Below are 16,612 nucleotides of genomic sequence, written 5' to 3' on the forward strand. Positions count from 1 at the left end.
AAAGATTAGACCATGGTATGAATAATATCTGTAGATACATTAGGTAAGAAGGAGATATATAAGCCCTCTTACTTCAGAATAAAATCACCTGGTATTAAGAATTTCCCCAATAGGTATCTTATTGCATAACTGTCCATTATAGGATTTTATATCTAGTACTAGATGGACCATTGGTCTGATTTAATATTGAAACTCCTCTCTTTCTACCATCATTTTCTCTTAGGGATACTTCCCATCCAAGTCTGCAATGTCATTTGAGTTAATTCATTAATTTTCATTGGCTTCTTCACTGTTGTAAGCTGGGTGCACTGACAAATCAATTAAGGTACCTTACCACAGCCGAACCTCGTTGTGGATCCCCGCTGAAGACTGCTTGTTAGCTGATCCATCTGCAACCAGGTACCTGGTCACTTGGGTTGGGGAGTCAAAGCTGGCCCCGGAGGAGACTTGGTGGCACTGGTCACCGTTGTGCTGGCAGTTACAAACCCTTAATGACCTCCTTGCCTGATCCAGTCTGGTTTTGCTCATAGTGTTCTTCTGCTTATTCCTCCAGTCCTCTGCAAAGAATTCTGCTCCCACTTTTCTGTTTATCCTTTAATAAGGTCAACAGGAGAGTTTTCATTACCCCTTTCATTCTCTTATCGGCTTCAATTCTTTCTCCTAATTTCTCCAGCTACATGAAATTCATTTTTCTACCAACTGGTTTTAACAGATCACAGACTGAATTTCAAACACATTTGGTCTTGGGAAATCTATTTTGGCCCAGTATGACACCAAAATACAAAAGGACTTTGCCCTTCTATATTTTGTTGTTGTATTTAGTCTTTGAAATTGTGCATTATGTACACCTGATGTACTGACTCAATATGGGGCAACAGGTAATACTGCAAAACAGCAGTGAAAATAAATTACTGTCCTCTGCTCTAGTAACAGAATTCAAATCACATTTTTTCCTAAGTTTGTCAAATGCAGCTTTATAATTTCATGTTGACAAAACTATGAGAAGAGAAAGTGAAGCTGAGGGAAGGGAGATAGAGACTAGGGGATGGAATTGGGAGAATGGGGTTAATTATGGCCAAAAGGGAGTGTGAGAATGTCATTGCCTAAAACCTCCTCTTTGCATGCCAGAGGATGGATGAGTGCCATGAGTGATGGTAACTCAAACACCTTGATGTTTCCTCTAAGGTTTCTAAATGCCTGTCATCTACCCTGCACAGTGTGGTCCTGTGTGAGCAATGACAGGTCTCTTCTATGCTATGGTTTCATCATCAGGATTGGCTTTAACCTTTGGCTGAGGCAGCCAGCCTTAGGTATAACTTGTTTCTTACTGTGTTTCGCCTGGGTCTTGTCTTCTTTCTTCTTTGGAGTTTTAGGAAGGGCAAGAGTGGCCATGGCCACCAGTGCCAGCTTACTGTCAACTCCAGGTCTTCCTCTGCCTCATGAATTTTCCCCCAGGTCCTTGAGTGCCCTCACATACAGGCAGATCCAGGACCTAGGAGTAGTGGGAAGCATCTTCTTAAGCTGCTCAGAACCTAGTGAGGGACTCTGGCTTTTTAGTGCTCTCCTGCTGTTAGTGGAGACTAGCCCTATGCATCCTTTTACCAGACAGCCCGCATGTGATGTCATGAGAACACGGTGATTTGCAGCATTGACCCCCAAAGCATAAATCTTATTGGTGTCACAGCACAGCCATGAGTAAGGAGCTGAAGGGTAAGGCTCAGGTCATGTAGCCAGGTCATGTAGCCACAGGCTACGAGGAAAGGTCTCACCCCTGGATACTATTTGCTTACCCAGCTATAGTGAAGCTATAGAAAACACAGGTGCAGAGGGTTGCATACTCAGGCAAAACTCCCAAGACAAAATGTGATAATTGTGCCTTAAAAGGTTATCTCTGTTTGGCTGGCAAAGAGACAGGGTCCCAGAAGTACCATCGGAGGGTAATTTGGAAAAACATTGAAGATTGCAGCACTCTTGGGGCTCCTGTGGTGTTCTTAGCCTGGAGTGAAGCTTTTGCTTGCAGCCCAGTCTCCCCCCGACCAGCCCCGTTTGTTGCAGCACAAAGCCCATCTTGGCTTGAGCAGATCTGAGTGTTGAAAGATCTGAGGACAGGAGCAGCACCCACCCCGTACCCTAATGCAACAGGGTGGTGAAAACAAGGCCTTAGCTTTTCTTCAACTACTTTAGGTAATAAAGGAAACTGAAACATTGTGAGGAGTGAAGCAGATCTAAGAAAAATATAAGTACAGACACTTCCAGTTTCAATGTCAGATCTCCAGGCAGCCTGAGTCCTACTACTATTCCTCTGTTTTAAGATGGTAATTTAGAGCCTTCCGCATGGCTTGTCCTCCTCTTCCTTTTCTTTTCCTGCTGTTGGAATCCTGAGCTTGAGCATCTGCAGCTCCTCAGTGCTAAGTTAGCTTTCATGTTCTGGGATTCTCGGAGAAGCTGGCTGCATGTTTTCAATGCCATTTTATCACCCTTTTAGCTAGCCAGCACTTGAGTGGGGGGAAAATAAAGAAAAAAAAAAACACCAAAAAAAACAATAAGCAAAGAATTACTCTGAGCAATCTTTTTTTTACCTCTCTGAATGTTTTAGGCTCTCTTCACAATGCTTTTGCCTAATCACTCCCGCCAGCTTCATTTGGAGACTACAAGATGATGGTCAGATCCAATTTAACATCTCTGGAAGACTCTTTGTTTTGTACAGTGATGCTAGGAATTCCTCCTTACTATCAGGCAACCAGTTAGAGCCTTCATTTACTGAAAGGTAGAGGAGCTTGTACAGTTTTTTCTGCCAAAGAATATGTAATTCACAAAGGTGCAGGAATGTAGCTGCTCGGGTGCTGCAGGCTCCGTCACCCCAGTGCTGCGATTAATAGTTTGCTGCTCTTGCAGCAAAATTGTGGCTCTGGGCTTTGTTCTATTTTTACACTCATCCTATATGCATCTGTTCTCACTTTATTCTGCATCCTGTTGCTGTCCTCCTGCTCATCTGTCTCTGCCACCTTTAGACATCTTCCACTATCAGGTTGACACCACTGTAAATTCAGTGCCATCAAAGGAATTGCTTCTGAGTTATGTCAGTAAGTAAAGACTTGAGGCTTTTGTATTTTCTCTCTCACACCCACTTTTCTTTTCTTGCTGTGTACCATTGGACCTTCTGTTAAGTATGGGTGTACCCTGCTCATCAAAATGCTTTGCTATCAAATGCCAATGAAAAGTCATTAATGTCCTTATGACTCTCTTGCTGGGCATTCCTTTACCGAATGCCACTGCAGTATGGGATGGAGAGGATGTTCTGAGGAGGGGCATGTCTGTGCTCTGCCCCTCAAGCTGACGTGCATGCTTAAAGCATGCTACATAGCTGGACCACCCAAAAAGAAGAAGGTATTTTGCCTGGGGAAGTGCGGTGATAGTCCAAAATAATACAGTGAGATGTGGGCAATGTCAGCGTGTGCTGTGTTCCTGGGTTTCTGGCGGTGTGATACTGGTGGCTGCATGGGTCATCACAAGTTACTACTTGGAAACAGCACAGAGGTTTGGAGGCTTTGATTTATTTTCAGATAGACATATATATGTCTATCTGAAATATACATATGTCTATCTGAAATATGTCTATATTATATATAATATATATATATTCAGATAGGGCTGTTAGGAGTCTAGGTCTTGTGGAAAGTCCAGAGTGTGTTGGTTCACAAGTATTTTAAATTATTTCTGAAATTGAACTTAAGGTGCATAATCAAGACCCCAATCTGCCTTCCTGAGTTACAGATACTTTAGACATTTCAAGCTTAGATTTGTATCATCTGAGTATTTATTCTGGATTCACTACTATCACCTGATTGCGCATGCAACTCCATTATTGCATAAGAATCAATGTAGATGATTGCATAAGAATTACCTAAGAAAAATGAGATTTCAGTTTTTTTAAGGACCAGGCTCAGAGGTACCAAGCCTGCAAAGTCTCCGGTTGTGGAATGAATGCTCTTTTTTAAGCACTGACTTCCACCCTAGAGTAAGTGCTAGTTGGTCCCAGCCCTTGCCTCAGACTACTGAAGAGACTGGTATTGCTCCTGTGAAATTCAGTGGGGCAAGCTTCAGTCCATTCCATCATTCTTGTTCCAGCATGTACCGGCCTTGTATAAAACTTTGGTAAAATAAGAAAAATGTTCTACTTACATATGCTTGATAAATCAGTGGCTCTTAAAGGAGCATTTCCTTGTTCCTGGTACAAGTTCATGATGTAGTCTCACCAAATAAATAAATAAAAGAAACAGAAAATAAAATGTGAAAACTCAGGCTGAAGAAGGTCCAATCAGTCTTCCCAGGATGCACTAAAATTTCCTTAACTTTTGCCATGACCACAAAAAACACTATCTAAAATTCTGACATTTTCTCTCTAACAGAAAACAAAGGAGAGCAATATGCACAAGAAGGCAGTAGGAAGCCTGAAGCTATTAGCATGTCATTGTCAAAGGCAGAAAGAAAAAACACAAAAGTTAAAGGATTCTGGAATATAGCAGAAATCTCCAGACATGAGTCAGACACTAAAAATGCCCAAACTCATTTAAAAAGCTCTTTGTCACAGTCCAAAAAAACAACATTTTTAGTGTTTTTCCTTTTACTTTACATCCCGCTATTGCAAGTACATGGCTAATTATGATCTGAATGATATCTATTATTCCTGTGTCCTTCTAGATCAAGCCGGATGTGTTCCAAATATGGCCACAAACATATTACAGTGTGCTGTAAAATCAAAAGAATAAGATAATTCTGTTTTAAGGGTTAATGGTATTCACTCCCACTCAGTTTGACTCACTGGACAAAAGCTCTAGTGTGCCTATTCTAGGCAGCTGTGCTGAACAGTAAAGATTTGGAGTCCTTTGTAGGCTGGAGAAAAATAAAGTCTTTGTAAACTTTTTATTTAGTATATTCTACCAAACACCCATGTGTAACAGTTAAAACATTTGGAGTTGCAACAGGCTAAGGAAAGTTTGCACAGATAAACAGAGTTATTCTAAATTTTGTGCCTACTAAGGTCTGAATCACAAAGTCTCATTGCATTTCATTTAAAATGCATGTGCAAGAAATCATTTTTCTTACCAGGGCCATTGTATTCTTAGGGCTTTGTTTAATCATGTTAAAACATTAATACAAAATAGCAAAATTATGTATGGTTTGAATCACTACATGTTTACAGTAAGCCGTGAGTGATCATGCTGTGGAAGAGCATTGTTTTTTGTGCTGGTATAATTCTCTTTACTTCATTGATGTTGTTCTTGGTTTATAGTGCCACGAGAAAGTAGATATATCTAGGCATATTCTTTCACTATCTAGATATATCCCTTTGAAACAGAACTAGCTTTTGCAATAGTCTCTCAGCATGTGCATGCCTCAGCTATCCTGCACAGGAAGGCACCAAAATATTTAAATACAGACGCAGTATTTAGGGCACAGCAGATCTGCGAGAACCCTGGCCTGGTGGGTTCCTCCTTGGGGCTGATCCCATGCGGCCGAGGGCTTTGTAAGGCCCCTGGTGTGATGCAGGGTTCGTTGCCTTCACTGTAAACCAAAGCATCTACAGCCAGGCACCATAGCCATGCCGTCAGGGCAATAAAAATGAACCCATCTGTTTTATCACCCAGACAACAAACGTGAAAGAAGGGGGGAGACAGAGAGAGATGGGGGCACTGCCAAGAGGCGTTTCAGCCCTCTGAGGCCTTCAGCGGTGCTGCAGGCCGCCCGTGCTCCCAGCACGTGCTCTGAGGCAGCCGAAACGCCTCTGAGGCTGTGTCAGGTGTTCAGTCGGTCTCTTCATTTTTCTGTCTAGTTACCCAGTATTTCACAGCCCCTTTTATGAGGTGTAGTATTGCTGCTATTGCAGAATGACTGCTGCATTGGGTACCAATTGGTAGCTTTTCTGTCCAGGCCAGGCTGCATTTTGCTGGGATCCTGTGTTTATTTTCCACTTTTTAAAGTGTTCTGGGGAGTAAAGATGTCACAGAAGTGGTTTCCCCAAGAAAGAAACGTGAGGAAATGTCTTGTGCTTTGGGCTGATGACCAAATCCTGAAGTTCTTACGTTACTTTCAGCCAGTGAAACTCTGGTTAACTTGAACAGGAGTTTGTTTTGTTAGGTCAGTCAAAAATTTCTTCAGAATTTGTGATTCAGGCCACAGCTGAAATAGGTGCTTAAGCACATGCATACATCCCACTGAGTTCAGGGGCTCAGGAGTAATGTAGATATTTTGCTTTAACTTAAATATCTGCTTAAAGTACCTCTCTGAATACCACAGCCTGTTGTTTTTTGTGTCAGTGCCTAGCGTTTGCCACATGCATCAGAAATGAAATGCTGATACAGAACTTAAATCTGAGGTTTGGAAGTGAAGTTGTGCTTTAAACTAGGTGCCAGAAGATTTGCCAAGTTTTGAAGGGAAAAAAAATGTATTTTTTGTAGGTATTGCATAATCCCCATCTTACTAAAGATTTTCCTACTTCCACTGGATGCATGGATCGTGTCTTCCAGGTGTTTCAGTCAATATGTAATGTCACTCTCCACTGCGCTTATTAAGAGCACAAAAGATGAAGGCACTTACCTAAGAAGATTTTAAAAGTATATGTAATGTTATTCTAGCTGCAATTATCTCAGATGAAGGGTTGTGATTCCTTTCCAAACTGATTTTGATGTACAGATTTGCCAAACTATTTGAAAGAGGCAGACACTTTAGCATTCATGACACTATTATTCACGACCATAAATCTAGGTCAGATACGTGCTGTCTGAATTGATAGTGGGTATTCTGCCTGAGAAAAATGTGTTCCCCTTTAACTTTTAGCAGTGACATTGCTTATGTTACATCACTTTTCATGTTACTATGCATCATATTGGTCAAAGATGTCATTATTTATAGCACAGAGATTGTGTCACTATAATTAAGGTTGTGTTAGGGTTTATATTACCTTATAAAAGCTCTATTTTCAGGAGCTTGTAACTCCATTACCAAATTCATTTTGGCTGTGAAGCTTTCAGCTGGGAAATATCAGAAATGAAACACACTTTGCAGGCTAAGGGCGTGAAGGCAGCTTAGCTTCCCATTCACTGTCTGCTAGCTGACTTCCAGTCACCGCCGTGTTTGGGGTGTTTTTGTGTTAATCTAACAGTGAGAGGTAAACAGGTCCTTGCTTCTTTACATTTTCTGCGCAGGCTCTGGCCGTGGGGCAGTGCATGAGCAGCGAGGCCCAACCTGAGAGCATGTCACAGCGCCACAGACTGCGAGCATTTTGTGTGAGGTCTTCTGCTGCACCCTTGATCCAGGGGTGGCTCCTCTGGGTGCTGCCCCACTGCAAAGAAAAACACGGGGTGCAAGGGAGAGAGTTGCCTTTTGGAAGTATTAAGCATTGTGGCCAGGCCAATTCCAGATGTGTGTCCAGTGGGTACAGCTCTTCTATGATAACGGATTTCTTTGCTTTTTGTAGTTTGAGTATCTTATTATAGGCATCTATAAAAATTTTCTTCTAAGGAACAGCACATAAACACTAAAACTAAGTCTGTGGACAGAGTCTCAGCTGGTGTTAGTCGATACGACTTCCCTGAACTACACAGAACGGCTCAAATATATACCAGGCAGAATGGTGGGCCCACTAGTTGTTTTGTTTTGTTTGTTTTTGGTTTTGTCCATGTCTGTGTGTGTAGACATAAAGGTGTAGACACGGGATGTAACTACAGCTTAGTTAGAGCTGTCCTCAAGCTTGGAATGATTCATCACAAAATGGACCTACTTAAAAGTCATAAAAGTGTTGACTACAAAGCTCAGATATTTTCTTTATAGACTAAGTGTAGAGCCAATGTTTGAGTAATCCCTTTTATTGGACTAACTGTACACTATTGACAAACCAGCTTTCTGGGTATAGGAATCCATTCTTTAGAGTCAACCCTTTCCTGACCTGCAAGGGAGTTTTGTATATCCCTAAAGCACGACTGTCAATATTGCTGCATTAGTCCAATAAAAGGGATTACTTGAAACTTGACTCTAAATTTTGTCTCACTAGTAAAGGCAAGTAATTAAAAATATTGAGTTGTGTAACAAGACACACTGTGTATCGTGATGCACTAATAACCATGTCCTTCCAAAATGATTTGCTGTATTGCTTCCAATGTACACAGTGGATAAAAACAAGTAGGAAACTTCAAAAAAACAAAAACAGCAACAAAAACCCACCCTCAACAAACAGCAGCTGATTTCTGATTTCCATGTGATAGAAAGATGAATATGCAAATTCAGCCAAGCTGAATATGCAAATAAGCAGAAAGAGATTTGAACGTATTTTCTCCTTCTGGGAATGGATCAACTACTCCAGAAAAATGAAGGTACCAAAGCAAGTGGCCCCTAAACGTGACAGGCTGGATTAGGTCTGGGTTGTAAACAAGGCAGAGGAACTACTAAGCATAGAAACTGGCACTCTGTTACAAGTCCTCCAGTGCAGAGCCTCTTTAGTTCCTGAGTATGTAGTATCCCAGACCACTGCATCAGGAGCCAGAAGACCTTTACAGTACCCTCTTTCCTGATGGACACTTGTAAAACTGGGAAAAACCTGCTCTTCTTTTCAACAGAGAATTTCCGTCAGGGACCATGTAGTCTGCAGTACATAAACCGGGCCCACAGCTGCACGGTGCGACTGGGAAGGCTCCGTGTAACTCAGCCACTGCGTTAACCCAGGGGATGCACGCTGCCTTGGCATTGCCCACGGCCTTCCCCAGCTGAGGATGCAAACTTCCCACGGCGCAGGGCACGGGAATCCTGTCCTGGCTCTTTGTTGAAAGCTGCCTGTTGGAACAGCCCGGCACCTGACCCTGGACACTAAATGCTGCCAAATTTGGGGAAAGCTGGATTTGATTAGAGCTCTACTACTTAGGCCATTTTCTTTCAAACCACCAAGAAAAAGCCAGCCTTGTTTCTGCCACCTTTGCTCACAGCAGAGGAGTGCTTCTTCTTAAAACAGAGTCCCTGCCAACTTCTGGCACCCAGTTCATTACTGTTGGCAGCAGTGCAGGAGAGGGAGCAGCAGCAGGGAGCTGCAGCGTAAGGGCTCCTCTGCAGTGGATTTGTGATTAAAGTAGAATAAAATGTTTAGATTCACCATCTTGTTTTATTACATGTGACTTAATCTGTTTTCTTTCCCCCTCCCACTTTCTCCTAGAAGGAGAGGAAAGCACAGGATTTTTTTTTTTTTTTTTTTTTTTTTTACCAGCTTTATTTACTTGGGTACTTCAGGATCCTAAGTTTTGACAAATTCTTCTCTGCAGTAGCTTTTGGCTTCCTTCTTCTTTGAGCTCTGTGGACCTTTGAACTGCTGCCATTACAGCTGCCTCTGAGCCTGTCATGTGGCTGTTGAATTGAGCTTTTGAGTATGCCTCTGCAGTGCTCTCATTCCTAACTGTTGTACTTTTAACAGTATCATTGTTTTGAATGAAATAGCACTTCTGTGCCAAAAATGGAGGTTATTTCTCCGCAGTACATTCTGGGCAGGCAGGCATTCAGTCCGTCTGCTCTTCAAGCCAATCCAAAGCCCTGCAACCACATTAGCACAGCATTGCGCCTGACTAAATAAACTGGATTTGCATTTGGGCAGAAGTTGTCTTGAAGCACTTGACTGATTCACAGCACAGTCAGAGGCAGCTCATCTCTTCCAAGAATGTACAGGATGGATATGTTTTAACTGGTGAGATACAATTTAATGGTGATATATTATTATTATTGCATAGTACTTCTATTCCATTAGTGACTCAGACAGAATAAGCATCTCACTGTGGTAGGCACTGCACATTCGCATCCATCAGGGAACCACAATGTTAACAGATCTTCATCTTGCAGACACACATATTTTTAACTTTTTACATAAAAGCAATCAACTGACTGCATGTCTTAACCGGATGCATAACTGTTTTGTAGACTGGGAGGTTTAGAGCTCACCAAGGTTGGTCTTTGTTTCCACCATACGTGTCTATAGGCAGTAAACTAGACTCTGAATTAATGAAATGGTAGCATTACTTAGAGCCAAAAAGCATTCATAAAAGATCATTTGGTTGCAAAAGCCTATTTACAAATTCTCTTATTGCTTAGGCAGGGCCCCTGATCATTATACCGAGAACAAATATCCAGGGGAAAAAAAGCAAAAATGTGTCTTGAGTGCAGTGAGTTAAATACACAGAGACAGTGCTGCAGCCAGCTATCAGTAGGACAAATTTCAGAGGCAGAGCTAGGGGAAACAATGACTAGCTGATGTTTTCTACAAATGCCACTTCAGAGATGAATACGATGGTCTACTAGATTTTGCTTCTTTATTCTCTGGCTTGAGTAGGAGCATTACATTAAAACCAAAGTAACAGAACGCTTAGCACTCAAGCTGGAGAACACATGATGAGTTTTAAAATAATCTTGAGGAAAAGACAACAGAGAATAGAAGAGGCTTTGTATCATGTTAGACTTAGTTTTCAAGCAAAACTAAACATCAAAATATTAGAACTCAAGCACAAAAACTCATTGTCAGTAAAACTAATTAGTGTTCTGCTGCTTAATGCAAAAGCCTACATGATGTCTTGACCTTTTTTACACATTGTGTCTAAGGTTGTGCAATAAAACAGAGGGAAGCACAGAATGCCTCCAGTTAGCCTCAGAGGTTTTCTTCGTTAAGGAGTTCAATTGATTGCAACAATACAGGCTATGTATAGAGCCCTTTTTTAAAGCCCTACTATTTCTTAGAGCTTGAGCCAGTGAATTAAAGCAGTCATGCTGGCAAATAGTTTTCACTACAATGATTGCCATGCCATTTGCATGTAATCTTGAATTTTTAACAGTTACACACAAAGATAAAAAGAGAAGTAATTGCTTACAAGACATACAAATGCTTCCTTCCAAGAGTTTTTATGCAAATGATAACTAGACAGCCCTCTTTGAAACTGATAGCCAAATCTGTTTCACATTGGCCAGATCTTACAGAAGTACTGTGCTCAGTCACGCTTTGCTACAGGCTAATATGGTATCTTCTCAGATAGCAAAGAGGACTAAAAAGAAACTGCCAGAATTTGGGAAACACAGTTTACTGCATTCAGCTCTTTAAAAACAAGGCTTGAAGACAGCCAAAAGTGAGTCCTAAAGCAAAACACAGACCTGAGCCCCTTGCTGGCTGCACAGAGTCCTTAACTTCCCTTCAGAGTTGGTATTGGATATGTAGATCCCTGAACTCTGGATATTTAATTTAAAAGTACCTAAACAGATTTAGATAATCTTTTGATTTAGATTTGGTTTTGATTTTAGATAATCTTGGGTTTCCGTTAATATTTGGTGTTGACCTGAATGGCCGTCTTGTTGAAGTCATTGTTAAAATTCCCAACCAGGCACAAATCAACCATTCCTCCACTACTAGTTACAAAAAAAAAAAAAAAGCTACTCTTAGTGTGTGAAGCACAAAACAAGTCGATGTGAATCAACTAAAGTTAATGCCTACAGGTGATTTTGAAAGAAAGGAAAGAGGAAGGCAAAGAAAATATGGAAATGACTTATTTTTACTCATAAGTTTGAAGAGAGATTGGAAACCTTTTATAGAACCAAGAATGTGTTTCTTGTTCTAATACAAAATTTGTTCCAAGGTTTTTACTAGTATAAGAAATCAGAAATGTTCTACAGAGACCAACTTTTCAAATTGGAGCTAGCCAATTGCACATTTATTTGAGTAAGACACCTTAGAAAATCTGTCAGAAGGATTGTGAGTCAGTCTGGGAAAAGCATATGAATTTCTCTTTGCTTGGACTACTGAAACACTCCAGCTAATCTGTTTGCTGAAGGTGCATCTCAATGCCTGCTAGAAAGATGAGGTAGAAAGAAAATTGTGTAAACTGTAGGATGATGAAAAATCACGGTCTGGTCACAATGTACAGGAACTTTTGCCTTTTTTCATTCATGCTTAGCTACCCGGCTGTAGTTGTGAATGAAGGGCACGGTTCTGTAGCAGCCGTGCTCTTTCATTATACGAACTCCTAGGGTCCAGTTTTGAAACCCAGATACTTCTCTCTGGGGTCCGAGTCCTTCAGCAAGGTGCTGTGGTTGCCATTACACTGCCAAGGGCCACGGGATGAAACATCAGAGGTGAGGCCACATTTCCCATCAGAAAAGGCTTGCAGAGCTGTTGAAGTTGTGGGACTGTTGTGCGAGTTACAAAAAACAGAGTCCCTGCCTGCCTACATCCAGGCACGCCCATACACCTCCCAAATTTCTGAGAGTCTCTGCCAGAGTTTGGAGCACAAAATGCAATTGCATTAAGATTAGGGGTACACATGGGTGTACCATCCAAGGTGCTGACACAGACAGAAAACAAAGTGGGAGAGGGGGAAGTGGTTTTGTGTGCCTGCCAAGTGAAAATATGGCTGTCCAATTACTGGAGTTGGACTCGCTAATTCCAGCCTGAGATAAAACGCTCATTCTCCTCACCCATTTGCTATTGCTGTTACTAAATCTTTTCATTTAGGGTTTCCTTGCATGTCAAGATCTGGTCATATAAGGGGAGGATTCAGAGGTCAAGCTGAAGCATCTAGGTTTGAAAACAGGTCTGGAGCTGTTGTTTTATTGACTGACAAACACAACCACAGCCTTTTCCTTGCTCAGAATTAACCTCCCAGGTCAGGGAGTCTGAAACTGACCTCTGCCGAAGATAATATTTTCAATTTTGTGATGCACTCGGTTGAAATCAAACATTTGCTAATTGCAAAGGTACTACAAGCCATGCCAAAATCCCTTTTTGTTGTCTGGAGAGTTATAACAATCCTTTTCTGGCAGTTAGTTTTAAGATCATTAAATGATCCTCATTTGCAATATATTTGCAGAAGATTACAGCCCATCTAAATTGACCCTGAAGGAAGACTTATTTCATTAATGGGCTGTCCTGTGCTAATGCATAAAGCTAGAAAAATATATCTATTAAATTCTTAATGTGTAAATGATGTTTCTGGCTTTCTTCTTAATTACAAAGCAAAATGAGCCTGAAGTGCACTCTGTCTAGGAAAAAATGATCAATTTAATCCATCTTCCAAGAGAAAACTTTTTTCGTGAGTTCCAAAATTCCAGCTATTCTCAGCTAAGACTGGAGCCTTATTGCTTTGTTCAGAAACACAATAAAATGTGCTAACACAATTTATTTTTTCCCTAGATTCCAATGAACAGAGCTTTCTCGCATCAGTTTAGTTTACTTTCTATCTGTTGAGTTTTTGTGGAAAAAGCTAATGCAAAACCTGGATGCGCAGTGCTTTAGAAATGAATAATGCCATGATATTATGGGTTGATAGGGTATATGCAGAATATTAACACAGCCCATAGAAAGAGATTTACAGTACATACGATTTCCAATGTACTCTCTGTACAGAACCACCTAACTATGCTCTATCATCACAATATAATTCCCAGACAAAAAAAAAAAAAAAAAAGCAACTTATTAAGCTGAAGATAAGGCTATAAATACATATCAATAATTCAGATGGGGAAAGAAAGGTAATAGAAGAGAGAGAGCAGTTTGGAAAACCAAGTGAATGGCAGGAAATTAATTCTAAGATTCTAAGTTAGCGTTAGGCTTAAAGGCACCAAACAGTGGAAGCGTGGCAGCGAGGGAAGGCGCTGCAGGCAGCCTCCTGTCCCTGCCAGCACCCCTCAGCCTGCGTGGGAGATATGCTCTCAATGACAAGTATCCTAGCTAGCTGACATGTTTAATCTAAGATATGTCTGCTTTGGCCACAGCCCTTGATGGCTGAGGACCTTTTAAATCCTGTGTACTTTGGCATTTCACTTTCAGCTGATGACATTTTAAACTGTGTCCAGTTTACACAGCGGAGTAACTGCATCGTAAGGAAAGATTGCAGATGTCTGCAGGTGCAAGGGCTCAGAGTGTGGTGGGTAGTAAAGAGTTTAAATGACAGTCAAATTTTCCAGTGCCTGTCCTGAAAGAAGTTGATTACACTTTATTATTATTTTTTAAATATTCCTGTAGTTGACCATTTTGCAATAAAGACTGATCCTGCATAAGGATCTGTAGGGAAGTGCTTCTCCCCCTTGGGTATGAGCCTCCCTTCTTCCGCCTCAGTCCTTTCCTCTTTGCGGTAAAGCGTTTCCTCATGTTTCTTCCCTCCAAGATCCTTGTATCTTCCACTTACTTCTTGTGGCCACCACCATGGGCTGGAAGCAGCAGCAGTGATGGCAGCAGTCATAACACCAGGTAACACCGGCATCGTCTTCTTTTGTACTGCTTTTACCACGGTTCTGGCAAAGGAGAGCAACCGCACCTTGCGGACCCTGGGCTGATGACGTTCTGTGTGCTCTGTGCACCCAAATGTCCCAAGAGGACCTGTTCACCTGTTTTCTGCTAGGAAGTGGATGAGTGGGGCTCAGGAATGCATTGCTATGGATTGATGTGTTGGAGGAGCGCTGCCGTGGGCTTGGTGGATGGGTGCTGCCCCGTCACAGCTTCAGTTTGCTTTGTGGGCGATGTGCAGTGCAGCTGCATCCTTGAGAACATTACAGATCTACGGGTCCTAGATCTGCCAGTGTAAAGAAGGTTTTAATCCTTTCTCTATAAGCAGATATTTGAGGAATTTCTTTCTTCAGTTGAGTATTTACATGAAATTCAGCGCCTTCACAATGTAATTATAAAACAAAACCACAGCTCCATCATTTTACAGAGTGAAATCTGCTCCTGCTTTGAATTCAGGCCTCCTGAAGTCTCAGTTTTATTTCCAATTTATTCTCACTTATTATTGCTACCATTCCACTTAATGAATTTGATATTTAATACTTTATTCACACATTTTATTTTTGCACCAATTACAGGGCAGACAGATACATTGTTCTTACCATTTTCTGTAATCTTCAGGGCATTTTTTTTTCTCTTGCATTTTTTACTTCTTTAAAAATAACAATCATATTGGTATTTAAAGAGAATAATAGCAGGAACAACATTCTTTTAATACTTAGGGTTATATTTAAATGAATCTTTTCACTTTTATGTACTAGGGAAACAAAAATGGTGAGAGAACATCTTCAGAGTTTGTGCCCTTGATAGGTCAAGCGAAGTGTGTCTGAAACTAAAGAAGTCCTGCTATAACCATGCCAGCGGAAATGAAAATTATACCACTCATACTAACAAGTATATTTCCAAAGGGGTTGGAGGTATTAGAAGACTCTAAACAGATGCCTCTGAACTTAAAATACACTTAATTCCAAAGGCTTGTCTTGTAATTAATTTAGCCAGCATAGAACCTATGAAGAGAATGCAGGGCATAGCACGGCATTACTCAGCATCCACAAACTTCAAGGAGCATAAAGATAAGTAATTTAATTAAAAAATAAACAAACATTCACACTCATTTTTCACATTCATTTCCATCTGGACTGTAGTGGCAAACGTCAAGGAGAACATTCTCCAATTTGTAGCTTAATCTCCTGTAAGAAAAATATCCATCTGCTATAAAAGGAAAGTGCACACATAAGCCACATCAAAAGGATATCACTCATACTTCAGTTTCAGTTTTTATTCACATTAACTTGGACTTGCGGTATGTAAGTCTGTAAACAGCGTATCGAACAAGTGAAGCTTACTCCTGACTGTTTTAGTAACACATATTTGAAGCGACAGTTTTAACATGCCTCGTGTTAACGCAGCTTGTATTTCATTAAGAACTACCAAATCTCAGCTGTTCCGTGAGAATTGACAGCTGTATTTTTCTAGCATTAACTAATGTGCAGAGAGGAGAGCAGCACGGGGGCACTAACGCGCAGTGAAGGCTGAACTTCGTCAGCTTCTGAGGCCACTTGGTCTGCAGTCTTGCTGCTTTAAAGAGAGCGATTGGTACAGCAAGCCCACCACCACATGCAGCACTAAGGGAACACAGGCTGCTGCCTCTTCTTCCTCCAAGCGGTTTTTGCTGCTGGGTATTGGAGGCAAAATCCCCTCTCCCCCAGGTTGACCTCCTCCCAGATGGCATTTGGGACAAGCGAGCCCAGTCCCGCAGAGCTGCTTGTGTGCTTGTGGTGTGTGTCTTTAAAGCTCTGTGACAGAAACGGCAGTTGCAGATAGAGAAGGTTACAGATTGAGCCCATCATTTTTCATGGTAATTAAACATTCTCAAGGGCAGTAGATCCAGGGGCTTCATCAAAGAGTGACAGAAGATATATAAAAAATCTGAGAAAAGGAAATGTTGATAAGGAGATAGAGTGCACAGTTTTAAAGTGAGCGTGTGTAAAAGTAGGTATCTAAGGCAGTGGAGAGACCCTGCAGTGGGATTTGTGAGCCGCCTTTCCCACCTCTCTCTGCAGATGTTGGCAAAGCTTCTCCTGGCCTGCTGTACCTTACGGCCTGGCATTGTAACACAGACCAACGTGTTTCTGCTCAGTTGGTGCACAAGTTGAAGCTATTGAAAAGTTGCTTCTGAAGCAGCTGAACAGTGCCAGCAATAGGGTAGGTTACGTGGGAGATGGGAGCACAGTCAGAAGTGTGTGGCAGGTGAGGATGGAGACCAGCGTTGTCACTTGATTTTATCTACTTCACGCTTTTCAAAGGACATGACTTGGGCAC

At 41.4% G+C, this 16,612-nt stretch overlaps 1 protein-coding gene across 30 annotated transcripts in view; it reads left to right on the forward strand.

Annotated features, from left to right (window-relative positions):
- The window catches only part of LOC308199246 (uncharacterized protein), a 143,138-nt gene that overhangs the window by 23,633 nt on the left and 102,893 nt on the right, over window positions 1-16,612 (forward strand). For 28 of the 30 annotated variants that reach the window (XR_013954528.1, XR_013954529.1, XR_013954530.1 and 25 more), the window contains one exon: window positions 14,175-14,257. The exons of 1 other annotated variant lie outside the window; for it this stretch is intronic. Coding sequence is in view for 17 of the 29 variants with exons in the window: in XM_080603143.1 (XP_080459269.1) it covers window positions 14,175-14,257 (83 nt within the window). In the remaining 12 variants the exon portion in view is untranslated. Of the gene's footprint in view, window positions 1-8,612; window positions 9,720-14,174; window positions 14,258-16,612 lie in introns of those variants that run through there. One more of the 30 variants, XR_013954540.1, reaches the window with a different exon arrangement.

The sequence above is a fragment of the Anser brachyrhynchus genome, assembly GCF_964034855.1.
Source record: "Anser brachyrhynchus genome assembly, chromosome: 8".
NCBI classification, from domain to species: domain Eukaryota; kingdom Metazoa; phylum Chordata; class Aves; order Anseriformes; family Anatidae; genus Anser; species Anser brachyrhynchus.